Below are 25,575 nucleotides of genomic sequence, written 5' to 3'. Positions count from 1 at the left end.
CCAGGGGGGGACTCTTTTCCCCCGGAGATCCTGGGGAGGAATTGTCCTTCTAGCGGCAGGGCAGTCGCCGTTTGAGCCAGTGTCGCAATTGCGGCTGCAATGGTTGCCTTGAGCAGCATGGCAGAGATGGAGAGCCTTGTCTCTTTTTGGAATATAATGAATGGCCAAGTGAATGTAGGAGCTGCAAGATACTTGAACAAGGGAGTCCAAAAAGATTTATATATAACTTGGCTTCGCTTAAGACGCATGGAAAAATTCCGACTTGTTATCCGGCGTGCAAAAGACGACATTGTGGGCATAGTAGTAGGGCTAGCTAGAGCCCTGTTGCCGTGCCAAAAATTAGTATTGACATCATCTGCACCGTACAAGTAATGGTACGGTGCCAGATTTTAGTACAATGCCAACACAGTGCCGGCAAGGTTACATATTAGTGCCAAAAGGGTCAAGTGCTTTACACAAAACAAGCTTCATTATAGCGTGAATGATGCCACGATACAACAGCTGTCTCTATCACTGACTCGGCGAAATTAGAACAGCAGTGCAGATACTGATTCCGTTAGGCTTGGCATAACGGACTGTAGTACTTGACATGTATAAAGCGACATGAGGCTATAGATGAAACCTGACACCAAGTGGAGAGACAGACGCACTTGACACCATATGTTGGCTGATACCGTGGCATATGCCAGCTGCGCGAACAGCCAAGAATTCCCCATGTGTGAACATCATTGATGGCCACGGCTGTACCAGGTTTGGTCCTTTGTGTGCGGCGCAATCCCGGCATCGTGCGGTATCCTCGGATGCTCTAATCAGAAACCAATCCTCGATTGGCTAGCTGGGCAACTTGATGTCAAGTGCACTCTACCTGTTACCATGACTACGAGTCACTGCACGAAATGAGCAAGTTGAGTCCGGTAGTATTTATATAAAAGCTACTTAGACAATAAGACATGATGACTCGATACGCCGGGCCGGGCCCGCAATTGGCGTAGGTATAAGCTCCGACCTTGCCTTGTATATACACTAGAAAAAGCTTATATGTAAAACGTGACGTCTCATGGGGCTTTTGGTCCCTCGTACAAACCGTATAGCCACATGGAGACACCTACTCAAACGCCTCCCACTGGCAGGGCTGAGACACCAACCATCCAATCCGCCAATCACAGTATAGTCCGTTGCAGCAGACTTTAGCAGGTCATCTCGTTTTCCAGAATAAGAATTACGAAAGATACGAGCAAATACGACCGCGCAGTGAAGAGGTGGGTGTTGCATATAATATAGCCAGATGGCCCGTCGACTCCCCCAATACACGCAATACGTGCATAATCAAATTTTTATCCAATTCCATCTTCGAATACTCCGCACGCCGTTGGACAGAGCAGGTCATTATGAAGGTGATTGGAGTTTTATCCGCGGCCACAGCTCTTCTTGGCCTTGCAAGTGCCGCCCCGTACGCCGTGCCTGACGATGATGGCGTACGAGCGAATGCGGAGTCTCCGGACGGCACTCGTGTTACTCGAGATGGAGAGACCGGGGCGGAGCCTGACGGTACTCGGGTTACACGACGTGACAGAGTTGACGACGTCGGGCCTGATGGCACCCGCGTCACCAAGAGAGGCGGCGAAGAGAAGGCCAACACCATGTAACTCGCCAAGCCGTCATGGAGAGGTTCAACCAGACGACACTCGCGTGGCAATGAAACGACGTGATGGAAGACAAGAGGTGTGACAGGTTAAATAGTGAACATGTGTGGCGAGGTCAAACAGATTGCAGTCAATATCAGTTCCATGAGGCCACAGTAGTCAGGCTCAGTAGTCATGTCGAATCATACACTGAATTTTGGAAAGCATACAAAAAAAAAGTTATATTGGCAAAATCTCACGGCAAACAAGGCCACGTGCTTGATCATAATCCCACCAACGCATCGCTACGCTCATCCGTCTCACAACCTCGACTCGTACGCCCAATGCCCCGTCCTCTCGATCCGGTCCACGGCCCTTTTCAAATCCTCCATGTACTCGGCGTGCATGGCGCCCGTCACATTCTGCGGCAGCAACGGCCACGCCAGCCTCATTGTGCGCGCGACAGCCTGGAACTGCAGCCAGCTCAGCGTGGAGGGCACCAGGTCATACTCCCTGGCCAGCCTCCCCGGCAGCAAGTTGACGGTGACGACGCGCGCGAGCGGCAGCAGGGCTCGCATGCGCAGCGGCAGGTCGACGGGGTACAGCAGGTCGCGGCACAGCTTGCGCGCCATGTCGGTGACCTCGAGCGTCTCGATGTTGCGGTGCCAGTAGGCCCAGAAGTCGTCGAGCGTGGGCGGCCACATGTCGGGCGGCATGCGCAGCGAGGTGCCGTAGACGGCGGCCTCGCGGTACAGCGTCTCCATCTGGTCGCGCGTGAAGCCGCCGAGGAGGGCGTCCTGGACGGTGACGAGGGCGACGAAGAGCGTGGCCGCCGTCCACTTGTGCAGCTCCGGGTCGTTGGCGTCGTAGCCGTCGCCCTGGACGTGGCGGTGGTACGAGTGGATGACGGAGAAGATGGCCCTCTTGTCGTCGGGCGTGCCGTACACGGCGGCGTTGAGGAAGCGCGCCGTGTTCTGCAGCCGCTGCGGGATGCGCGAGGCGAAGCTCGAGTGTAGATAGCTGCCCTTGGCCAGGCCCGGGTGCGCAAACTGGCAGAGGATGGCGAACTGCCCGCCGAGGAGGTATATGTCGTCTACCAGGAGCTCCCGGAGCAGCACGGGCTCTTGGATGGTTTCGTGGATGAGCGGGGAGAAGGTCTTGCGCTTCCGCACGGCGGCGGGCGAAGGTTGTTGTTGCTGCTGCGCGGTGGACGACATGGCGAGGCGATCAGAACGGGCGTCTGGTGGACGCTGGCGACGACATACAGAGAGGGCATCGCCGCGGTGACCTGAGGGACCGTCGGGGGGTATTTAATGGCACGCAGGCGTTTCGAAACCGAAGCCACGGGATCGAGCTGGATGTGATACATGCATTGCTGTGCATACGGAGCAACGGGGAGACATGGGGATGGAAGCGTCCGCTTGAGACGCCGGGCCCGTGGTCGACCCCGAAATCCGGGGTAGCGCAACATGGAACTTGACGCTTCTAGTGGGAATAAACTGGCGCGAGGTGCCGTCGAGGCTATTTCCGCATGCTGCCCGGGCCTGACTCTATTCCAGTCATCATCCCATCGCTGTTGATTGTTTGCGGTTGCCAACGAGGGCAGTCGGCATGGCGGCTTGTAAACCTACACATGTACCTTTTGTGAGTCTTGTCACGCGCCGGGTTGAGAGACAAGACACCGTTTTAACTCTCGAGTCAAACCCATCTCTCACATGGACCCAATCGTGCCTTGTCGCTTCATTCCTCCGCCCCTTCACATGCTTCAACTTCTGCCTCCCCCGCACGCAACCCGCATGCCACGAGGCCACATGCGTGGACAATGGCAGGCAGAAAACAGGAACAAGGTGTGCTCCATCTTCTGTTCCGTCCAATCGCTAAGCCGCTATTGCGCCGCCTGACCAGATCTCAGTTGCAGTTGCATCATCAACACCAACTCCGCCAACCGCGTCCGCGGCATCGGCTCGTGGGAACGGCGACGCGGAAACACTCGGCACTGCGGGTTTCGCGAGAAGGGCCTTTATTCCATCCATGGCGTGAAATCCGCCCTCGAGGCTTTCTCGTATGCGATGCCGGTGTTGCGCTCGACCATTGCGGTCTGCCATGTAAGTGCAAAGGCTAGCCTCGATCCGCGTAGCAACATTGAAATAACTGAAGCCATGGCATCTTGCACCTGCTGCTTAGGAAATTCGCCACGGTACAGTGAGGGCTGTGTCTGAGATGCCGACCAAGGTTATCCTATCTAGCGTACCTTGATTTTATCCAAGTCGTTTGTCTTGTTCTCTAGCAGGCACGGAAATATGCACAGCAGTCACTCCAACAGGATATGTGCTAACTGCTTTGAAAAAAGAAAGGAAGGGAAAAAAGAAGAAGAAAACACATGGCAGGCAGGGGAAATCTCCGGCTTCCCTAGCATAGCTGCCCGGAGACGGCGCCAAAGAAAAAGAGAGGAAGAATGAAAGAAAGGGGGAGAACAAGACGCCAGAACCGCCTCACGCATCGAATTTCTACACTACTCGTTTGGACAGTGGCATCATACTGAAGAGTATGCGTAGGCGATGGCAGTCTCATCACGCCATGTTTGATTGGAAACAATGAGCACAACTTACCATCTTCTTCATGGAGGAGCCGGGAACTCCCTTGCATGACTGGGTGTTTTTTCCGTCAAAGCCAAGAAGCGGGTGCCTGCATCTCGACTGCAAGGGGCCAAATTATTCGGGGCTGGTCCCGGTCCGACGGCATCGGAGCGACGCTCGTTGTGTCTTGTTTATCCAAGTCGAGGTTCTTTTTTTATTCATGGCCCTCTGCCAAGGCATCAGGTTGGAATCAAGCCGCTTCAACAATATCATGACATGGTTACCTGTCCACCCGACCGTACTGGAACGGGCTGCCAATGCAGCACTTCTTTTGCACCATCTTGCTATTGCGTGAGACAATGCCAGAGGCGAGTAGCCCAAGTCTCGGAATTAGGGTCATAAAAACACTCTGATCCCGAAAGCGCATACGACCACGTCTGTATGCCTCCCGAAGGCGTCTCCCGACAGCTCGATCGGGAAGGCGTTTTCGGGCGTTGATAGACTCGGGCCAGCCAAGGCGATTCCGAAAGACGCGTGTGTGCGTAATGAGCACGGGGCTGACGATGCAAGCAAAAACACCAAGCAGCACAGGAGAATAGTAGGCCGTCCTGTAACGCGAATTGGTCCCCAACGCAGGTCCTTTGATCAGAAACCCTGCACAGGCCGGTCTCATGACAGCCAAGATGAGCCAATATATCGCCGCCAACGACGGGAGGCAGGGCCATGGCCATCAAGCTCCCAAACGGGATGCGAATCAACGTTGCCTCAGCCAAGCTCCTGCGGCCCTATCAACTCCCGCCATGGCCCGGATCAGCTCAACAGTTGTCAGGGCATGACGGGCCAGACGACTCATCCTTTCCCGATTGAGAAGGTAGGAAGGCCACGTTGGATGATCCCGTTTGGGACTTTGGGGCTCTTGAGGGTTGCATTGATTGGGGGTCAGCCGAGGGCATCATTTCCAAAAACAAAACAATTGCTCTATTCAATAAATTAATAAATCGACCAAGTTGATTTCTCTTCGCCCGCGGCCCAGACCTCCGGCCCGGCCGTGGGACGGCGCATGACGCACCCCCGCCGATCGTCCGTCTCGTCGACGTCCCTTCTCCGTCCCTCAACCTTGTCCGCGGTCCGTAGATGCTGGCTGCATAGACACGTCTGCCACGAGACGCTCCGTGTCATCAAGATGGTCAAGCCACTTCCCCAATCCAGCCAGGGGCGTCGGGAAGCTGTCGTTTTCGACCCGCCAAATCGGGCAGTCGGACCGCCATGTGGGCTTGACGCCCGTTCCCCAGATTCACACCTGCCTGCAACATGCATCTCCCACGTTTTGTCTTGTATCTGTAGGCTCGCCGTCGACATCACCGAGCATTGTCCGGCGCAAGCTCTCTCCATAGGATCGACCGATTCCGTAACAACTCCCAACAAGTGTAACATGAGTTACATGACGCCCTGCCCGCCGCACCGGTGGGCGCATCGTCGTCGTCCCCCGTAGCCACGACAAACTACCATCGAGTATGCGGGCGCGTTGGCAAAAGATATTCTCCCTTTTCCCATCTAATTTCTTGCAGCCCCCACCCATCACTACTACGGCAAGTCACAGCATCACCGAGTCCATCGCTTTCCACCAGACAGCTCGAGGAGCGGCCTCGGAAACATGGCCCTATCCATCCACTTACATGGTCCCCCAGTGTCTCGGGGCCGTTCCCCTTTCCCGCTCGCCCCCGTCGTGCCAATCAACTTGCTATTCGTACATTGACGGCTTGGCTGTGCCTTGATTGACATGTTTGACCCGGCGGGGAGGCACCAGGCCGGCGGCCGCCATGGTTGAAACTTTAAAAGAATCCCACGCATCATCTGCAACGGGGTGCTTCCCTCCGTCGGGCCGCCAAAGGCGCACGACGACAGCCAAGACGGACCAGACGCCATCACCACATCAAGGAGGGCGAGCGAGCCATGTTTGCCCATGTTACACCGGTTCGGTATCCTCGACGTAGCACCTCGCCAGTTACGTTGCAAACAAAGTCCGCCTCGTGCCCATGTCCAAGCCAAAAAAAACCAATATATAACCAACTATTTCCTCCCCCTTCTCTCGAGCCCAGATCCCAAACACCACCAAGCTCTTCACCAGTTCTCCCACATCCCCAGGGCAAGCGCTCACAACATCCACGTTCAGAAAACTAAAAGCACCCAAGTCTCAAGAGCCCAAGTCTCAAGATGCAGCTCGGCCTCGTCGTCCTCGCCCTCGCGGGCCTCGCCACCGCCCACATGCAAATGTCGTCGCCGCCTCCCTTCCGGTCCAAGTACAACCCCTACACCACCAGCGTCGACTACGACATGAACAACCCCCTCCCGGACTCGGGCTCCGCGTACCCGTGCAAGGGCTACCACAAGCTGCTCAACACCAACCAGGGCCGGTCCGTGGCCAACTGGACCGCCGGCGAGGCCTACAGCATCTCGCTCGAGGGCAGCGCCACGCACCAGGGCGGCTCGTGCCAGGTCTCGCTGTCCTACGACGCCGGCGCCTCCTTCACCGTCATCCGCTCCTTTGTCGGCGGCTGCCCGCTCACCAAGGATTGGGGGTTCACCCTGCCCGCCGACACGCCCGCCGGCGACGCCCTCTTTGCCTGGTCGTGGTTCAACAAGATTGGCAACCGCGAGATGTACATGAACTGCGCGCACGTCACGGTCCAGGGGGGCGGCCAGGGGAACTACTCCTCGTCCGAGGCCGCGTGGGCGTCGCGGCCGAGCATCTTTGTGGCCAATGTGAACAATGGGTGTGGCACCGTGGAGGGCGCCGACGTCATGTTCCCGCAGCCGGGGCCGGATGTGAGCAACATTTCGAAGAAGACGGCCAAGCCTGTTGGCAGCTGTAAGTAGAGGACGGGCCGGGCCGTTAGATCTTTTGGGTCGTGGTTGCGCCCTGGCGGTGTGAGTAAGAAGCAGGGGGCGGAATATAGGAAGAGGACAAGAGCGGATGCGGCTTCGGGTCGGATATGACGAGGGCTTCTTTTCGTTGAGGGGGTGGAGGGTAGTATACGCAAAGGGGGGAACGTATGGTGCCGTTGATGCACAGACGGCGGCGGCACCCTAGCCAGCCGAGTCACGATTCGGTAACAAAGGCATTGATGGACAGGGGAGAGAAAGGTGGTACGTGGTGAGGGCACACGGGTCTGCGTACAACGTCAAACGGGTCAAGATGGGACCAGACACGACTTGGCGGTGGGAAACGAAACCCTCTACCGCCTCTACCACGGGTTTCATGTACATAGTTGACCTACTCTTGCTGGTGGGAGTACATACAATCGCTGCCAATGTACATATATTTCTTTGAATCCTTTCTCAGATATTCAAGAAACCTTGACACGCGAGCCCATTTCACCGCACACACACACACACACACACACACACACATATGTCGCATTGCCATCTACAGCACCTCGGAAAATAGACACTTGAACCACATTGACCAGATACATCCAGAGTGGAAACCCGCCTCATTTGCTGAACCAAACTCCTTACATCCATACGCCCAAAACACACGCGCTAACAAACCAGCCAATGTATCCTTGGTCCGGTCCGGTCCGGTCCATGCTGCCGCTCAGTCATATATGCAGGACCCAAAACTCCCCAGCCCAACAGGACAGTACAAAAGCTGGGTGAAAAAAAAAAAAGACATCGGCCAACGCGTACATCTCTACCGCGCCTGTCCACGGCTCTACTCATCTGCCGCTTCCAGCTCTGCCAAGAGCTCTCTCTCCAGCTCATCATCATCCACATCCCCCTCGTCGTCATGTGCTGGCTCCGTGGCGGCTGCCTTGTTGCTGACCACCGTTGCTTCGTCGTTAGTCGGCCCAGGCGTCGGCAAACTGCTGCCCTCATCTTCGCCATCATCTCCATTGGTCGTTCGTACCGATCTCAGCCCGGATGCTCCGCGGTTACGAGCCAGACGCTGCTTCTTGGCCAAAAGGCTTTCCCCCACTATGCCACGTCCGTCGCCGTCCGACTCGTCTTCTTCAATAGGTAGTTTCCGTTTCTTGCCCTTCTTTATGGGACTGTTGGTCCTGCTACTGTCTGTGTCCCCGTCCTTGTCGGCTTCAGCACCACTCTCAACGATATCGCCCATGTCCATGTCTCTGTCTCCTTCTTCTTCCTCCTCATCGTTGTCCTCCCCCTCCTCATCTTCTTCATCGTCATTATCAGTACCGAGAAACTCCTCCAAATCCTTGTCCGCAGTGGCCCAATCAAAGTCTTTGAGGTCCCTCGCCTCCGCCTCGACGTTTTCGGCTTCAGACGTAGCCTCCGTGGTATCATCAGATCGCTCGCGGTCTGCCGCAACATTGAGATAGTACGGTCTCTCGTCCAACCGGCGCCATTGGCTAAGGCAATCGACGAGCCAATTGTGGTTTACAATCCTAATGCTTGGGATTTTGGCCGCTTGTTGCACCTTTTTCGTTCTGGGCCGCGCCAGCGATACAACCAAGTGGGTGACTCGTCGAGATACGCTATCCAGGACTTGGGCACCAAAGCTCTGCGCCTGCATCCCAATCTCGGAGTCTTCAATGTTTACGCCAAGAGGCACCAGTCCAGAAAGAACAATGACGAGGCCAGACAAAACATTGGACTTGAGCTCATCGAGGATATCACCAACATCTGGTACCATGGATAAATCGACTCCATCGTCCACGGATGATCTACGTCGCGGTTTGCTGTGCCCCGGAGGATGTGTGGGCTCTGATTGTCGTCTTTCTTCTCGTCTTCGGTCATAGGTTTCGTAGAATGATGAGTGAAGGTCAGTGAGATGATCCTGTAACGCAATGAGCTCTTCGTCGTCATCGTTAAGTAAATGCTGCCTCGGATGGTTGGCCGACGAGTCTCCAGTCTCGGTATCTTGAGCGGACATCTCGTCTTCTTTATCCAGCTGCTCTTGCATGTGCAGCATGGGCCGGTCTGTTAACTGCTTCTCCAACGACTTTTCCTGCTCCTCTGCTTGGATCTTCAGACTAACTTCGTCCACGGCTCCGCCCATTCTCGCAATTTCTTCGAGCGGCGATGTCTTTACATCAGTCGACGCGCCATTCGCGCCATTGGTGTTGTTATTCGGCGCCAATGCCGAGCCGTTGGATTGCGGGGGGGCTGGCAAAATGTCTGTCCGCTTCGGCAGGAAACTGGAGTTGATGTCACCGATGCCCTTGAAGAAGTCATACGGCACGACCTTGATAAGGTTTGGTCGGTTTCGCGGCCATACATCAGCACGATCGTCAATGATGACCACCATGTTGGTGCTGACTGGGAACAGCCGCTGCAAGCTCTTTGAAGTTATGCTGCCGTTTTCATCTCGGCTAATGACGCGATTGCCAAACAGTTTTCTGTCGGGGTCGACAATGCGCGCAATGTTGAGTGCATATGCACGCGTGCCCATGGTATAAACGTGCAACTCATACATGGTTGCAATCTCCTCGAGGAACTCTTGCAAGCCAGGTCTCAGCTTGATGTAGTAGGTGCAGCCACTAGCCAGCCCCCTTGGTCCATCATCATTCAGCTGGAAGCTCTTGACATCCTTGACAGCCTCGTGGTTAGGATTTGACGCATCTTTTTGCCACTCGCCGATTGTCGGCTCTATGCAGGCGTGGATAATGGTCTGGTCCAAATCGACAACAAGGCTCAGCTTGCGCTGGCGAAGCAGTCGCTTTTGCGTATCATGCTCTGCCTTCATTGCAACACTCTCACTAACCATCAAACCGGTCTGGTCATGGGTCATGTTGATCATGGCGCGATCAGTATCCCTTTCTTCCGTGGCCCAGTTGAACTCGGTCATGTCGGCGCCACATAAACTACACAGTCCTTGGATCTGAACCTCGTGGCCACAAGCCTCCTCGACCAACATACAAGGCGTGTCGGCGTTGATGACCATGCCCTCTTTGATGCGCCATTCCTTCAACTTGCCCTCGGCAGGGCTGTCGTATTCGGTGTAGGTAGTTTCGTCGGCCCATTCATCGTCGCTTACTTTCCGCCGCCAGGTAAACTTGTACTCGATAATGATTTCTTGTTTCTTAATAGAGTCTCCAGGCGACTTGAGAAGTTTTGTAATGGTTATGGGGTAGTGTAGGCGCGAGCCTAGCGAGACGAGTTTGTCGTACATGATGCGACTGGGTGTGTGGAGAGGCGGTGGATTAAGATATTACAACGGTTGTGGTGAAAAGAAAAGAAGATGGAAAAAATACAGTTGAAGGTATATACCGGGGTATAGTAGTAGCAACAAGTCGGAAACGGAATGTCAGACGAGGACGTCACCATCCACACTGCCGACAATGACAAGTCAGCTTGTTGTGTCGTGTCTTGTGTCCTTGTGCGGTAGATGTCGGCGCCACGTACCTAACGATCTCCCCCAGAGTCAATCCTTCTCGTGTCGTGGGCGTCGATCAAGCCCATGGCCTGTCGGTTCTAGTTTCTAGTTGCAGTTGCGATCGCGACGCAGATATCGCTCGATGCGCCGCTCGTAATGCAGAGCGCGCCTTTGTGTCTGAGCAAGCTGTGAACTCGGGTGGTCGAACTTGGGATCAAACGGGGACAGCTCTACTCTGTCGGCCCAGATGAGATGACAGACTGCAAATGAAACAAAGAGAGAGAGCCGGTGCGCAATTCGTCGGGTTGTCGGGATGTGGTTGTGTCTTGTGTAGGCGGAGGCGCAGACAAAGGCGAATGGATGGTGATGAAGCTGTTGGAGTCGGATAAACGATCGACTCCCAAAGTCCAAGTGCCAGAGCGAATGACGGTCGAGGCACAACGTGACGCACCTGCCCGGAAGCGGCAGACTTGAAAGAACAGAACCACCGCGATCCAAGGGCGCGGTGATTGGCTGATTGGCCAGAATGGATGACCCTTGGTCCAAGCTTTTCTGAGGTGGAGACTCCAGAGAGGAGAAACACGCGCGACTGCCAGTTGGCAAGCTGTTTGCCCAGCTGTGCAGGTAGGTACTTGGGTACTTGATAGGTACTGGGGAGATACCCACGTGGTGTGTCAGGTGACGACGGTGGAAAGGAATAACCTCTCAGCTTTTAAAGGGGAAATAAAATATAGAATGAGGATAGTTGACGGGTCGTGCTGGCGCTAGCAGAGGAAAGGGTCTGGTATGGTTGCATATGGCTGTTTGTCAATCTGCTTGATAGTTGCGGTGCGGTCGCGGTCCAGTGCGGCGTTGAGATGCAGTCAAGTACGTGTTTCACCTAGCTACCTGTACTAGTAATAACCGACATGGTTTCCCGTTCCTGGGGTCCAGTTCCGGTTATCAAATAATCGGTCCAAGTACAAGTGTCTGTTGGCGTTGACGGTCTGTCTGTCTGGCCGGACTGGGCCTGGATTGAGCCTGGGAACTCCCCGCCCTTTTGTACTCCAAGTCTGTCAGCCACAGTTGCTGTAAGGGAGTCAGTCTGAAGGAGGAGTCACTCGAGGCACACCAGTGGGGCCTGACCAATCAGCATCGAGCCCATCACCAGCCAAGACTCTCGAGTGCCCGCGCTTGCATCAGCCAGTCCTTTCTGGTCCTTCACTGTCGTCTTCTTATTTCTACCCTAGACATTGTCCCATCATGGCGTCATGGAAGATGTTGGAAAGAAAGAAAATTAATGCAGTCAAGCCCATGGCAAATAACTCTTGGTGAACAAAGATGCCTTGTGCAAGGAAGTTTATATAATACAGCGCCCGTGCTTTTACCCTGTGTTCCGAGATTTGTTCATTTGACACCATCTGTTCAATCTCATGACGTACTGCATAGCCACCACACCACTCCAACACTGTACATACTCCGTACATTATACCCCGATCTTGCCAAGTACCTCAAGAAACCACCTACCTCTCTACCTCTCGGCTAAATTCCGAGAGTGGGGTATTATTATTATTTTATTTTTGCGTTTTGCCTGTGTTTGGATCCCAACACCATAGCTCATCCATGCGATCAAGCGAGTTCATCTCCAACAGCGTGAGACACGCCTCATCGCCACAGACAGCCTAGCCATGATTTACCACGCGCGTACAAATGCGGGGTCAAGTTGTTTGGTCATTAAACATAAATTGAAGCCGACTCCTTCTGTACACCTAAACTCCACATGCCAGTCCCTCCCATGATTTACATTAATTCGTATTACGCATCAGTTACTTCAAATCTCTTCAAGCAGCGGCCTGAACAACCTTAAACCCCTCAGACACAGTCTTTGCGATTTCCTCATTTTTATGCGGTAACAGTCCCAACGCAAAGGCCACATCGTTCCACTGTCTCTCCGTTTCGCATCTAGGTAATCTAGCTGCCAGCTTCTCAGCCAGCTGTTTCGCGTGCTTGTCCTACGCGAACTCTTGTTAGCAATAAGTTCAACACTTTCGAACCCCACCAGAAGAAAGAGGCAGTTCAACTGTACGAACCTTTTCCACAAACCCAAGCAGGAAACGGATAATCCGCTTGAAACTCTCTTCTTCCATTCTGCCGCCTGCACTCAGCAAGCTGAACATGTCGACAAAGTGGTTGTACACTGCATTGTCCTTGGTGCTGAGTTCTGTGAAGAACATTCTCGCTAGGTCGGCGATGCGCCGGTCCTCGTCCTCGAGACACTTGGCCATTTCACCAAGCTGGCCCTTTACCTTCACTTGACCTGCCAGGATGAGGAATGTCAGCGTCATTAGGCATGTCCTCTTGACGGACGCGTCGTTATCGGCGAGACGCCTGTACAAGAAATCTGTGTTCTCGTCAATGAGATGATTAAAGCACACTGCCATGTCTCCCAGTGCAATCACCGCGTTGGAACGGACTGTGGCATCTGGTGACCGTTCCATGATGGTGATAAGCAGTGGTAGGTTGGTCTCGCAATACTCCGATGAAACACACATGAGCTTTGCAAGGCACAAGGTTGCTGCCGCCTGAAGACCCTTGTCGGCATATGACGTGTTGTTGGCACAAATCTCCGACACTACAGGGCCAAAGATGGCCAAGAGTGATTCTGGGCCGTACAACAACTCTCGCTCTCTGATGTGGGCCATTGCTTCGGTAAAATCATCTTCGGTGGTGCCCCCAATGAGATCCAGCTCGTCTGCATCCTCCTTGTCCTTGTCCGTCTTGGCCGGCGTCTGCTTCTCCTTCTCCTGCTTCCTACGCTTGAAATCGAGTTCGCAGAGCTCCAGGTGCACAATCTGCTTGATGGCGACGTGTCCGACAATGAACAAAAGCTGCGACAGGTTGACAGCGTTATCACGGCTTTTGGGTTTGTCCACCTGCACAGTTTGATGCATTGTCTGGTTCATGGTGATGTCAGGCACGCCCTTGGTCTCGTCTTTTGAAGTAGGCCTGGATCCCGGACGTGACTGTGCAAAAACATGCTTTGTCTTGCGTCGAATAATTTCAGAGCAGAGCACATCGGGGTGCTTGGAGATGGCATATATGGCATTGATGGCCTGCTCTGCAACACCGTACCACTCCTTGCTCTCCGATTGAACCTCGGCAATGGCTGCTAGCCGCCCGAGGACGGCGTGATCGTTGGGTAACCTATTAAACTTGGCCGTCGACTCCTTCGCGTTGCGCCCCGTAGGGTTGATCCTCCTGAGAGCAATGCAAGTGTACTTGGCCAACTGTAAATCTGCGCGTCCGTGTGCACCCAATCCGGTACGAAGCATGGTCTCAATCTCATCGACAACAATCTCCGGACTAGCGGTAGCCAACATTCCGAGGACAATTATGGCACCACGGCGTTGTGTCCTTGAGATTTCGCGTCTCTGCACACCATAGACCTGCCACAGCTTGGTCACCACGATTTCGGGGATGATACCACCTTTCATCATTGTAGAAAGCAGTTGCTCCAGCGATGTGAGCTCTGCCGGCGTAGCACCAAATGTCAAGCTGATCATGTTGCGGGCAACATAATTGGCTGCATCATTGGGGCTGAAAGAGTCAGGGGCCTCGAAAAAGAGCCTCCGGTAGCACTCAATCAAATGAGTCTGCACACCCTTGCCCTCGTCACTATTGCCTTTGGTCCAGATAAGCCTGAGCATACGTCGAATGCCCACCTTATTCTGCTCAATATTGTAGGCGTCGCCAATCTCAAAATAGTCGATAGCTTCAATGACCTCGCTTTTGTTTCTGGCACCTAAAAGTTGACACACGATGCCGGTTGCGTCGTGCAGAACATCAATGAAACGAAGGGCTTCATTGTAATATCGTCGAGTGAGAGTCAGCTTTTCGATAGCCTCGCTGGTGGCAGCTTCTTCCTGCGCCTTCTTAATGGCGGCAACCTTTTCCTCCTCAGTCATTGCCTTGGGCTTCTGAGGCGAATCAACCTGAGTAGCTTCGTCCAAGAGCTCATTGTCGACAGTAGTATTGGCATTCTCTTCTCCAAATCCAGGCATGCCAGGAGGGGGCTTGAGTGCATTTAGCTCTTCCTCCACCTTGTCGTGGCGTTCCTGCCACTCCTTGCGAGAGAGCTGGGCACCGTGCATGACTGTGAAGGGGTGTGTCTTTATGAGAACTCCGAGAAGCTTGATGGCATTTCTGCGCACATTGCTGCTCTTGTCTTCGAGACTGCGGCATGCGAGTTCTGCGGCCTTTTGTCGCCTCTTGGGGAACTTCTGATCCAGTTCACAAACCTTGATGTAGACTTGGAGAGCTCTGCAGCGACAATATGGGTTGATATCCAAGAATCGCTCCTCCAAGACGTCGAAAAAGGCATTGAGCTGCGACTTGTAGTTCTCACTGCGTTCGTCTTGTCTACTAAGATAGCCAATCATGTTCCCGCACACCTCGATCAGTGCGCATCGCAACGTGTAAGACTCGCTGTCTAGCTGTTTGGCCAACATGGTCATTTGCTTAATCACGAGCCTAGGGGCCAACTCGGACAGCTTAGCAATGAAGGCAGAAACAGACTTGGGACCCCGAGTATCATTCGAGTTGAATTCTTTGTTGGAAATCTCGCGTAGAACCTCATCCGCCAGTTGAGGGTAGTCATATGTCTCAGCCAGAATGTGCAGAAATTCAGCCATGGGCTCTGACAAGTGCTCGAAGTATGTCAAATTCTGGATGACGTTGATTTGAGCGGCTGCTTGTGTGTTAGGAATACTTGTGTAAAAATAACGTTTCGGGTTCGAACTAACCATATCCATGGCCATGATGCTTGACAGCCATGCACAATACCTTGAAGCAGTGCATTCGAATGGAAGTAGTCTTGGCGCGCTGCTCGCTCTCTAGAATCATGTAAACAGGTCTAGTAAGGAGCCCGATAAATGTGTCTCTCTCGCTGGTTGTTAAGAAGATCTTTGACAATTTCTGCTTCAGGACCTTGCACATGATCTCCAATGATGCCTGTAGCTGTGTCGCCGAGTCCCACGTATCCTCCTTGGATGCTCCTTTCTTGGGCTTGCCGCGACCGCGCGCGGCCGGAGCCGTTGATGATTTCTCAGCGGCCTTTGTCTCGACAGCAGCAATGGTCCATTGTAATAAAAAGCCGTAAATTTCAAGAAGTTGCTTGTGATGAGGCACGGAATCCTGCTCGTCCGATGTGTCCATATCGTTGTACATGTAGTCGCATTCGGCACTCAGTCCACTCATAACTAGGTCGAATATTTTACTCAAGGCATGTGTCGGCAGAAATGAAGTGTATCTGTGTCAGAGTTCATATCAGCATGGAGTCCAGGTTTCAAGGAGTACACTTGCTCACTTGAGGAGGAACTGCAGTGAGTCCATATTTGATGCCCGCAGGATGGCGTCCGGATCATGAGCAACGGCATCGACGATCGGATTTAGCACCGGGTTGATGACAGGGTTTGTGAGCGACTCGGGGTCATTTTCGCAGTCAAATAAGGCGCTGTCGGCCTCTGGCGTGGGTATTGTGGTAGGGTCGGACATGTAATGCTTGAGCGCATCGTTGATATCGAAGCTGATTGTTGCCATGATGGGCACCTGTGTCGCCTTCGAGGCGGGGGAAAGGGCGCACGCGCAGAACGAAAACGGATCAAGGGAGCTGGAATGGGTAAAGAGCTAAATTGTTAGTATTACAATCTCAACAAGCGAGCAATCAGCTCTTCATGCTCGTCGCTCAAAAGCGTTGCTGTTGGTCATAAAGGCTGATGATTGTCTGGTTGCGATTCCAGCTTGCGTCCCTCAGCAACGGCTGAATGTTTTTGTTTTGTTTAATGACCAAGACGCGCAGCTCCACGTTCAGCCCACAACGGAACCCCACATGCGCACGCTTATGTACACTTATGCTTGATTGTGCCCGTTTTATGCACACCGGTAGCTATCACGGCCACGCTAGTGGCGCGTTTAACCAATCAACTTGATGCTTGCTCAGAAACACGCTCGTCCAGACCAGCAGCCCCAAGCCCCTCCACAACCAGAAGCAGAGCGGTGGATTATTAACAACGAACCGGGCTGTTGCAGATTGACTTGCATGTCTATGAATCAATTGCTTTCCCTTGATTGCCTTGGTCGCCGGTCATGTGTGCTGTCAATTGATTCGCTTTAGACTTGTCGTACTTTGCCCTTCCCTGAAATAGACAAAGGGTGTCTCAAGCAAGGCTCTTTTGGCAACAACACATTGTGTCTCTATCGCGAATACCGGCCGGCGACAAATCCATGGGCGAACCTGGCATCATGGCTGCCGCACTAGGACGTCCAAGGGCAGAGGATCCTTTTGACATTCACGAAGATGCGCGTACCGAAGAGACCGAAATGATGGTTGAAGATGATGTTGCCGGAGCTGCTGCAACAGACGAGGTAATGGAGGAAGACGTCGAAGAGGAAGAAGAAGAGGAGGAAGAGGAAGAAGGCTCGGACGATGAGCGTGTTGAAAGGAGTGTACAAGCCGACATGGACAAGCTGGCTAATGACTTTCCTGGCTTTCGTGGAAAATACCGCCTAATCAAGAGGATTGGCGAGGGTATGTATTGCAATTCCATCACGAAACATTGTCTTCATTGACATGTCAAACAAACTCTAACCCGCCCGAAACTCTATAGGAACTTTCTCTACCGTATACAAAGCAGAAGATGTCCAGTACGATAGATACGACAACAGTTGGGACTTTGATGATGACTCGTCAAAATGGACGCCTCCACCTCTCAAAAGACACGCCAGCCAAGCATCATCGGAGCGCTCCCAACGGCGGCGTGCACGATTTGTTGCAATTAAAAAGATTTACGTCACATCAAGTCCGGCGCGTATTCTGAACGAGCTCGAACTCCTCCATGACCTGCGGCAATGCCCCTCTGTCTGCCCTCTCATCACAGCGTTCCGAAACACGGACCAGGTGGTTGCCATCCTGCCCTACTTCCGACACGGTGATTTCAGGGCATACTTCCGAGATATGACGACACCAGATATTGCCATTTATCTGCGATCCCTATTTACGGCATTGAAAAGCGTCCACCAGGCCAAGATACTTCACAGAGATATTAAACCGACCAACTTCTTGTATGACCCAGCTACCCAGCATGGTGTGTTGGTCGATTTTGGGTTAGCAGAACGCGAGGGATCTGATTGTAAACCTTGCCTCTGCCACGAACATCGCGAAACGCGCAAGCATCGTCAAGCCTCTTCCGCATGGGCTCAGATGGCAACGACTTCACAACCCGGCTATCCTAATTCAGACACTCGATTGTCCAAGCGTGCCAATCGCGCTGGCACACGAGGATTTCGCGCGCCTGAAGTTTTATTCAAATGCACCGAACAGACCACCGCGATCGACATCTGGTCTGCCGGCGTCATTCTTCTTACCATCCTGTCAAAACGATTTCCCTTTTTTAACTCGGCTGATGACGTAGAAGCCATGATTGAAATAGCAACCATCTTTGGCTCAAAGCGCATGAAAGCCGCAGGACTACTCCACGGATGTGTTTTTGAAACCAACATTCCTACAATAGGCCAGCAAGGCTTTACAATGGAGAAGATTATCCTGTGGAGCACATGTCGTACAAATGATAAGCCCCTGACACCCGATGAAAAGCTGGCCGTGCGATTTTTGGAACGGTGCATGGATTTGGATCCCTCAAGAAGAATCACAGCTGAACAGGCTTTGCACCATGAGTTTTTGAATATTGACCAACCCCAGAGTCAGGAACTCGGTGACGAGGATGAGGTTGACATGTTGGCGGCGTAAGGTTGGGCTTTCGTGGCGCTGGGGTCTTGTGTTTGCGATACCAGGTATTTTATTTTATCAACCAACGGTACACGGCACCAATCTATGTAATATTGAGCATTTCTGGGGCGTTTAGAAATTCATCATTGGCGTCATGAGCTGGCGGGGTCTCGATTGCTCGGCGTTAGATCTGTTGAGAGGCATACAGGAAATTAATACATGTACATGCTGAAAATGGGCACAACAGAGACTTCATCCAATTCAGTAAATAGTGCGTGTTGCTGGAGTGATGTTTTAACCAGACAAGACGACAGGCTATTGGCTTCGCCAAAGACAAGGCCTCATTACCACGTGGGCCTGCTCAGAGATCATGTCACAACAAGGAAGCCAAAATTCCATTATGCATGGGCGAAAAATCGAATTTTATTCGTCAAAACTCCATGTCACGAGTCCCCTGATGCAATGCGATCGAAACCGACCCGACCCTGGGTCCCCGATTCCCAAATTTTCTTCAGCTCCCGGCATACAGCTTTCATATCTGGCGTTGTTCAACACCCCACTCGCCAAAAACAAGATGTTGTTTCTTGCTCTAAAACTGGTTTCCCGTTGGTTCCCAGACTCCCATGACCATTTTCCCGTAAAAAGCACGGAGCGTGAAAAATGCTTTTTTAGAAAACGTGGAAACCAAAAAAAATAGAAGAGAGAAATTGTGGTTGTATTTTCTTTTCTATTTGTTTCGTCGCGGACATTTAAGCAACCAGCTCGACAACACCACCGGCCTCGTTGATCTTCTTCTCAGCCAGCTTGCTGACCCATCTTGCGCGGACAACCAGAGGAATCTCGGGGAGACGGCCCTTGCCGAGGACCTTGGAGTAGCCGAGAGGGAGGAGGTCGAGGACGGGGACGGTGTCCTTCTTGGCGCCGGAGACGTAGGCATCGCGGGTCTCAATGGGGACGAGAGTCCACAGCTGCGAGTTTGTTAGCATTTTCTGAGGGTCAAGAAATGGGCATATCGCGAGGGAAAGAATTCGTCTTTGTGCTGACTGTCGATTGCGGCGCTTGGCGTTGTCGGTCGCTGTTTCATTCAACTCCCTTCAATGCCAGCTGGGATGCTCATCCCCCGCATCGACGTCGCCCAAAGATCAAATTGTATCGCGTGAAGCAAGAGGAGTTGTATGTACCTTGTCCAGGTTGATCACGGGCTTCCAGAAGTGGTTCTGCTGCTTGTGGAAGTATCGCATACCAACCTTACCGAAGTAACCGGGATGGTACTGTCAAAAGTGAGTTAGCAATCGTCGCTTTCTTTCGCTCATCGGGTCGGGAATCTCGAGGTTATCGAACCTTGTCCATGTTGGTACGGTGGTGGTGCTGACCACCAGCCAGACCACGACCACCGGGATGCTTGCGGTGCTTGCCAACACGACCGTGGCCGTGAGAGACGTGGCCGCGACTGTGAAGCAAAAGCTGTTAGTATTCCTGATTGTCCCTGATCCATCTTCATCCACGTTCCGCCAAGGAGATTTTCTGTCAACAAACGACACTGGCACCCAATGACGATTGTCAAGGCGTCCAATTCTCTCCAGATCGAAATATGTCTCATAGGAAGAGTGTATTCACGTACAGCTTGCGGGTCTTCGAAGTTCGGGTAGGCATGGCGACGGTTGTGGTGTTGTCGCTTTCCGATGGTTTGTCGTCGAAGACTGAGAGTAGGTGGTGATGATTTTGCGCCTACTCAGGTTCCTGGCTGCATGGGACCCAGAAAATTGTTAGCGAGAGGGCAATTTAGCCCTAACATCATTTGTGTGGTGCGGTGTGGGCTTTCGTGGCTGGAAGTGGGCCTCTTCCGTATCAGGTGACTTCGTGGTCTCACCGTGGAGACGCTTTGAAGCTGACCCCACTAATGACAAAAGGGACAAGGGGCACTGGTTCGTATCCAAGAACTGGGCTCTTCATCCAAAGACGCGTTGCGGCCGTCGCCATCAGGTGTAGATGACGACAGTGCTATTATGAATCTCTCCCCGGCCGAGACTGATGAGATGAGCCATCATGGCTTCTGCCGCCACCACCAGTGTAGATGACGCTACGCGCCATCTGGAGAAGCTGGATTTCCACCATCCATACACTCCATACGCTGTCCAAGAACAGTTTATGAGGACTGTATATGACGTTTTAGACAAGGGTGAAGGTCAAGTTGGTATCTTGGAAAGCCCAACAGGCACTGTATGTGACACATTCCCATCGTTGGTCGGAATTGCTTGTACATGGGCTCTCTCATGACCATGACACGCCGAGCCACTCACATTTTGCAGGGTAAATCCCTTTCATTAATCTGCGCCTCACTTACCTGGCTTCGAAACTTCAAGTCCAACAAACTTGAGGTATCGATGCAAAATGCGGGAGATGCTTATAAAGACGAACCGGCGTGGCTCGTCGACCAACTACTACGGCGAAAACGCGAGGAGCTGGTTCAGAGGTGGGAAGATCGTGAGAAGCGTCTCGAAGCCATCCGGTTAAAGGAAAAAGCACTTGAAGACCGGGGCCGTAAGCGCCGCCGCCTCGAGGAAGCAATCACTCCTGGTGATGGCAATGACATGGATGCTGATGAGGCCGAATGGCTACTAGATGACTGGGGGGATCGCGACACAGGTGTCCAAGATGCCCTGTCCGGCTTAAGTAAAGAGTCGCGTGAGGTGTTAGAGCGCATCGGCCTTGGTGCTCCTCGAAAGAGAGAAGAGGACAATGATATTCTAGAAGAAGAGATCAAGGTGCGAGGAGTGCTTTTCCACACGGCCACTTTGAAGATGCCCTTAGTGACCGTCTGTAGATCTATTATACATCTAGAACACACTCGCAACTGTCGCAATTCATTACGGAACTGCGCCGCCCAAAGTTTCCTTCATCACTGCCGACTTCTCTCGCAGAGAAAAAGTCGTCTGTCGAAGAGACGGTCAAACTACTCCCGCTGTCTTCTCGACAAAGGTTGTGTATCAACCCGTCCGTCGCGCGACTCGGATCAGTGCAGGCCATCAATGATCGCTGTGCTGAGCTCCAGCAGTCGAAGTCTGCCAAGAAATGCCCGTATGTTCCAAAAGAGGAGCTCCTGAGCCAAACACATCACTTTCGCGATTCGGCTTTGGCTACTGTCCCGGACATTGAAGATTTGCATCAGCTTGGCAAGTCTTTGGCCGTGTGTCCATACTATGCATCCCGGTCGGCACTACCTGGTGCGGAAATCATCACTCTGCCATATCCCCTCCTGCTTCAAAGAAGTGCCCGGGAGGCGCTGGGGATCAAGTTGGAGGGGAATGTTGTCATCATTGATGAGGCACACAATGTGATGGATGCCGTTGCTAATGTACATGCTGCAGAGATCAAACTCAGTGACCTTCACAAAGGGCGAGGGATGCTAGGAATTTATGTGAAGCGGTTTGGCAAGAAGCTCAAAGGTGTCAACCGTGTTAATGTGGGAAGAGTCGGGCGAGTGATTGATGGCTTGACCGAGTGGATGAATGGGGCAAAAGGCTTCAAGGTACGTTCTCTCTCGCGCACTATGTCAAACGTGGCAGCTAATTCCAAGACAGCAGCAGCACGGAATCGTGGACGCAAACGACTTGACTCGACCGAAGGGCATCGACCAGATCAACATGTTTGAGCTTATTCAGTACATCCAAGAGTCCAAACTGGCATACAAGATTGAGAGCTACGCAGCACATGTCGAGAGCGAAAACGACTCGGGCAAGCCGGGGACGAAGTCGAGCACACCAGTCCTGCATACTCTGGTCTCGTTCCTTGTAGCCCTTACAAACCCGAGCTCCGAGGGCCGAATATTCTACCAGAAGACCAGTGGACCGGTCCAAGACGTTCAGCTTTCGTACCTGTTGCTCTCTCCAACGCATGCATTCTCATCTATTGTGTCCAGCGCGCGCGCGGTCATACTGGCAGGAGGCACCATGTCGCCCTTCGACGACTACAAGAACCATCTTTTCCCAGCGCTCGCTGACCCCAAAGTAACCACCTTGAGCTGCGGACATGTAATACCACGCGAAAACCTGTGTGTCTGGACGTTAACGGGGACTCGTCCAGGTGGCTCAAGCTTTGAATTCAGCTACCAGCGTCGAGGGGACGAGGAAATGGTCAAGGAGCTGGGCCTGGCAATACTGAATATCTGCTCAGTTGTCCCCGACGGCGTCGTGGTCTTCTTCCCAAGCTACGGATATCTTGAAGAAGTCGTCGCAGCGTGGAGTCGACGAGCCTCGGGAGACAAGAACCCCCAAACAACCATTTGGGACCGTTTGCAAACTCGAAAAAAGGTTTTTCGCGAAACAAAAGGCTGCTCCAGCGACGAGGTCCTCCAAGAGTATTCGCAAGTGATCCTCGGGAATGGGGGAAGCACCACGGGTCCGGTGAAAGGCAAAGGCGGCGCACTCCTCCTCAGTGTTGTGGGAGGGAAAATGTCCGAAGGCATCAACTTCTCGGATCGCTTGGGCCGATGCGTCATGGTCGTCGGCCTGCCATACCCGAATATTGCATCGCCGGAGTGGAAAGCCAAGATGGACTATATTGAATCGACTACGCTGGCAAATCTACAAGACGGTAGGCGTGACGCTGGCTCCAAGCTAACCAAGGATGAAGCTGCGGCACGAGCTAAGCAGGCCGCGAGAGACTTCTACGAAAACGCGTGTATGCGGGCCGTCAACCAGAGTATTGGCCGCGCGATTCGTCACAAAGGCGACTATGCGGCGATTGTACTGGTCGATAGGAGGTATGCCACCGAACGAATCCAGGGCAAACTGCCAGGATGGATTCGAAGTGGGATGGATGCGCGTGGTAGTGGCGGCGATGGGAAGGCTTCGATGAATATGCTGGGGGGCTTGATGGGGAGTTTGGGGGGGTTTTTTCGGGATAAGCAGCGGGAGTAATTGGCAGCCTCGCTGACAAGTGTAACAGTGGATTCCAAGACAAAATACGGCTGTGTGAGGTGCGTCGTCGCGGACGGTCTTCTGGGATTGGTCGGGTGTATTGCCCTGGTGGCTGGCAGTGGCATTTTTATTCATGCCGACCGAAGATATGACCTGTGGACATGCAGAAAACGACTATGCAAGCGCAAAATAAAGATGCCTGGATCTATCCATCCTCCCCCAGGGTAAGTAGTTTAGGTCGAGTGAATACGCCCTCTTGTAACACTAGTGTCCACCGCAGGGCGCGAGTCCATCGTGAGTCATGGGGAAGATGTCAGGATCCAGCCACCGAGAAACGTCAAGCTATTTACTGTTTTATTCCGAAATAGCAACCAACTTTAGTATCACCCACCAATGCCTCATGGAAACAAACAAAAATAAAAAGAAATGTCAAGTACAATCACAACCGTGCAGCCGATCGCGGTGTCTGAGCCAACGAGCCATGACGACATTCGACTTGCAAGGCTGGAGGATCACGACGAACACGACACAACCCCCATGCGGTTGAGCGACAACGACACCAACTGGGATACCAAGGAAGGCTGGGTGGTGGTGGCTGCCGGATCAGCCATCTTCTTCGTCTTCCTTGGCTTGATTTATTCCTATGGCATCGTGCAGCTTCACCTCACCGAGTCACGCCTCGCCAGCATCTCGACACTGTCCTTCATCGGCTCAGTCGGGGCAGCCATGTCGCCGCTTACCGGCATGATTGTAGCCAGAATCATCAAGCTTGCGGGCTACAGGGTCACTGCCCTCATCGGAAGCCTATTCCTAGGCCTTGGCGAGTTCACCGCAGGCTGGTCCACCAAGTCGGTGCCCGCCATGTTTGTCACCCAAGGCTTCTTGTTTGGCATAGGCTCCGCCTTGTTATTTCTGGTAAGGAGTCTTTTCCAGTCTCACCTCCTGATGCCATGTGACTCTGATGGGCTGATTCTGCTCGCAGCCTGCGGCCACGGTGCCATCGCTGTGGTTCAAGAGGAAGCGAGGTTTGGCGACCGGTGTTGTCTTTGGCGGCGCTGGAATCGGATCTGCCGTCATCTCCGTCTCCATGGAAAAGCTGATTGGGGTCGTGGGGCTCGAGTCGGCTTTGAAGATTCTCGGAGCTCTTGCGTGGGCAATTTGCATCACGGCGTCGTACTTCCTGAGAGCCCCTGCTGGACGTGGACGCGCCGTGTCAAGCGTCCAATGGTAGGTTCACCGGGCCGGAGAAGGCATACATATGGTTTGGGGCGTATGGTACTGACGCGGGACACAGGCGTCTTTTCCGCAGCGTCAAGTTTAACATGATGCTCGTCATGGGAGCAATTGCCACGTTTCCTCTATTCGTGCCCCCCTTCCTGCTCCCACTTTACGTGGCGAATATGGGATTCTCTGGCCAGGCCGCCGCTGCCATTCTTGCATGCTGGAACATTGCCTCTGCTCTGGGCCGTATTGGCATGGGCTTTGGGGCAGACGCTTATCTCGGCCCTGTAAACAGCTTGCTCATCTCGCTCACTGTCATTGGTGTCAGCGCAATGGCACTCTGGCCGTTTGCGTCTTCACTGGGGCTTCTGGTCTTTTTCGCCGTCTTGAACGGGATCGGTTCTGGTGGCTTCTTCAGTCTGATGCCTGTGGTGGTCGGAGCGGTTTTCGGGGACGGCCAACTTGCCAATGTCATGTCTATGCTGACAACTTCATGGACTTTTGGGTACTTTATGGTAAGAGCAAAAATATACGCCCAGTATATACTTTCTATAAGGAGTGAGCTGATAATAGGTGCTTAGGGATCGCCTATCGCTGGGTACTTGTTGGATGCGTATGGTGGCGCGGAGGCTGGGCTCGCCGCGTTTCGGCCCACGTTCTTTTACGCTGGGTCCTTGACACTTGCAAGCGCAGGTTTAATTTTGGCAGTCCGCTTGATGATGAACAGGAAGATATTTGCTAGAGTGTAGTGTTTGCCTGGCGCTTGTGAAGCGCTTCATTGGATGATGGTATAGACCACCACATCGCGTTGTACATCTCGTTGGAGCCAAAAATGGGTTTATAGAAAAAACCTGGAATATTTGAAGTTTTGGTTTATTTTTCTGCCGCAAACGCTGTACTCAATGGATAGATTCGTTGTCTGGCGACAAAATGTCTAATGTGATAGACTGTGTGAGGGGCGTTAAATCTAGCTGAGTGATATCGGATAAAACCGACTGATCAGGGGACCACAATAGCTTGAATAAAAGACACTTCCCAGCCAGTATGACTATAGCTCTGGTGAAGAGATTAGATGTTAGTTCAAGTATATTGGGCTTCAGCATATATATATTGGACTGTAGCTTGGTATGAA

The 25,575-nt window shown here is 52.9% G+C and overlaps 9 protein-coding genes across 9 annotated transcripts; 5 read left to right on the top strand and 4 right to left on the bottom strand.

Moving 5' to 3' along the window:
* Positions 1 to 1,388: 1,388 nt before the first annotated feature.
* G6M90_00g053960 (uncharacterized protein) lies at positions 1,389 to 1,646 on the top strand (the record flags this gene model as incomplete). Its single annotated transcript, XM_066130575.1, has 1 exon — positions 1,389 to 1,646. The coding sequence occupies one exon, from the start codon at positions 1,389 to 1,391 to the stop codon at positions 1,644 to 1,646; it is 258 nt and encodes an 85-aa protein (XP_065986685.1).
* A 296-nt stretch (positions 1,647 to 1,942) lies between these two features.
* On the bottom strand, positions 1,943 to 2,839 carry G6M90_00g053950 (uncharacterized protein; the record flags this gene model as incomplete). The annotated part of the gene is made up of 1 exon (XM_014685523.1): positions 1,943 to 2,839. One exon carries the CDS (start codon positions 2,837 to 2,839, stop codon positions 1,943 to 1,945), a length of 897 nt encoding a protein of 298 aa, XP_014541009.1.
* Positions 2,840 to 6,412: 3,573 nt separating this feature from the next.
* Positions 6,413 to 7,075, top strand: G6M90_00g053940 (uncharacterized protein; the record flags this gene model as incomplete). The annotated part of the gene is made up of 1 exon (XM_014685524.1): positions 6,413 to 7,075. One exon carries the CDS (start codon positions 6,413 to 6,415, stop codon positions 7,073 to 7,075), a length of 663 nt encoding a protein of 220 aa, XP_014541010.1.
* Positions 7,076 to 7,913: 838 nt separating this feature from the next.
* On the bottom strand, positions 7,914 to 10,337 carry fcp1 (RNA polymerase II subunit A C-terminal domain phosphatase; the record flags this gene model as incomplete). The annotated part of the gene is made up of 1 exon (XM_014685525.1): positions 7,914 to 10,337. The coding sequence occupies one exon, from the start codon at positions 10,335 to 10,337 to the stop codon at positions 7,914 to 7,916; it is 2,424 nt and encodes an 807-aa protein (XP_014541011.1).
* A 2,024-nt stretch (positions 10,338 to 12,361) lies between these two features.
* On the bottom strand, positions 12,362 to 16,118 carry cnd1 (Condensin complex subunit 1; the record flags this gene model as incomplete). Its single annotated transcript, XM_014685526.1, has 4 exons — positions 12,362 to 12,532; positions 12,611 to 15,267; positions 15,323 to 15,828; positions 15,886 to 16,118. 4 exons carry the CDS (start codon positions 16,116 to 16,118, stop codon positions 12,362 to 12,364), a joined length of 3,567 nt encoding a protein of 1,188 aa, XP_014541012.1.
* A 702-nt stretch (positions 16,119 to 16,820) lies between these two features.
* On the top strand, positions 16,821 to 18,324 carry hsk1 (Cell cycle serine/threonine-protein kinase hsk1; the record flags this gene model as incomplete). Its single annotated transcript, XM_014685527.1, has 2 exons — positions 16,821 to 17,106; positions 17,186 to 18,324. 2 exons carry the CDS (start codon positions 16,821 to 16,823, stop codon positions 18,322 to 18,324), a joined length of 1,425 nt encoding a protein of 474 aa, XP_014541013.1.
* A 728-nt stretch (positions 18,325 to 19,052) lies between these two features.
* RL27A (60S ribosomal protein uL15) lies at positions 19,053 to 19,956 on the bottom strand (the record flags this gene model as incomplete). The annotated part of the gene is made up of 4 exons (XM_014685528.1): positions 19,053 to 19,271; positions 19,485 to 19,574; positions 19,645 to 19,753; positions 19,925 to 19,956. 4 exons carry the CDS (start codon positions 19,954 to 19,956, stop codon positions 19,053 to 19,055), a joined length of 450 nt encoding a protein of 149 aa, XP_014541014.1.
* Positions 19,957 to 20,349: 393 nt separating this feature from the next.
* Positions 20,350 to 23,222, top strand: chl1 (ATP-dependent DNA helicase chl1; the record flags this gene model as incomplete). Its single annotated transcript, XM_014685529.1, has 4 exons — positions 20,350 to 20,523; positions 20,613 to 21,068; positions 21,128 to 21,832; positions 21,885 to 23,222. 4 exons carry the CDS (start codon positions 20,350 to 20,352, stop codon positions 23,220 to 23,222), a joined length of 2,673 nt encoding a protein of 890 aa, XP_014541015.1.
* Positions 23,223 to 23,648: 426 nt separating this feature from the next.
* asaE_6 (MFS transporter asaE) lies at positions 23,649 to 25,192 on the top strand (the record flags this gene model as incomplete). Its single annotated transcript, XM_014685530.1, has 4 exons — positions 23,649 to 24,137; positions 24,205 to 24,449; positions 24,517 to 24,958; positions 25,025 to 25,192. 4 exons carry the CDS (start codon positions 23,649 to 23,651, stop codon positions 25,190 to 25,192), a joined length of 1,344 nt encoding a protein of 447 aa, XP_014541016.1.
* Between the last annotated feature and the right edge of the window lie 383 nt (positions 25,193 to 25,575).

This window comes from Metarhizium brunneum, chromosome 3 (genome assembly GCF_013426205.1).
Source record: "Metarhizium brunneum chromosome 3, complete sequence".
NCBI classification, from domain to species: Eukaryota; Fungi; Ascomycota; class Sordariomycetes; order Hypocreales; family Clavicipitaceae; genus Metarhizium; species Metarhizium brunneum.
This window is presented reverse-complemented; position numbering and strand designations above follow the sequence as displayed.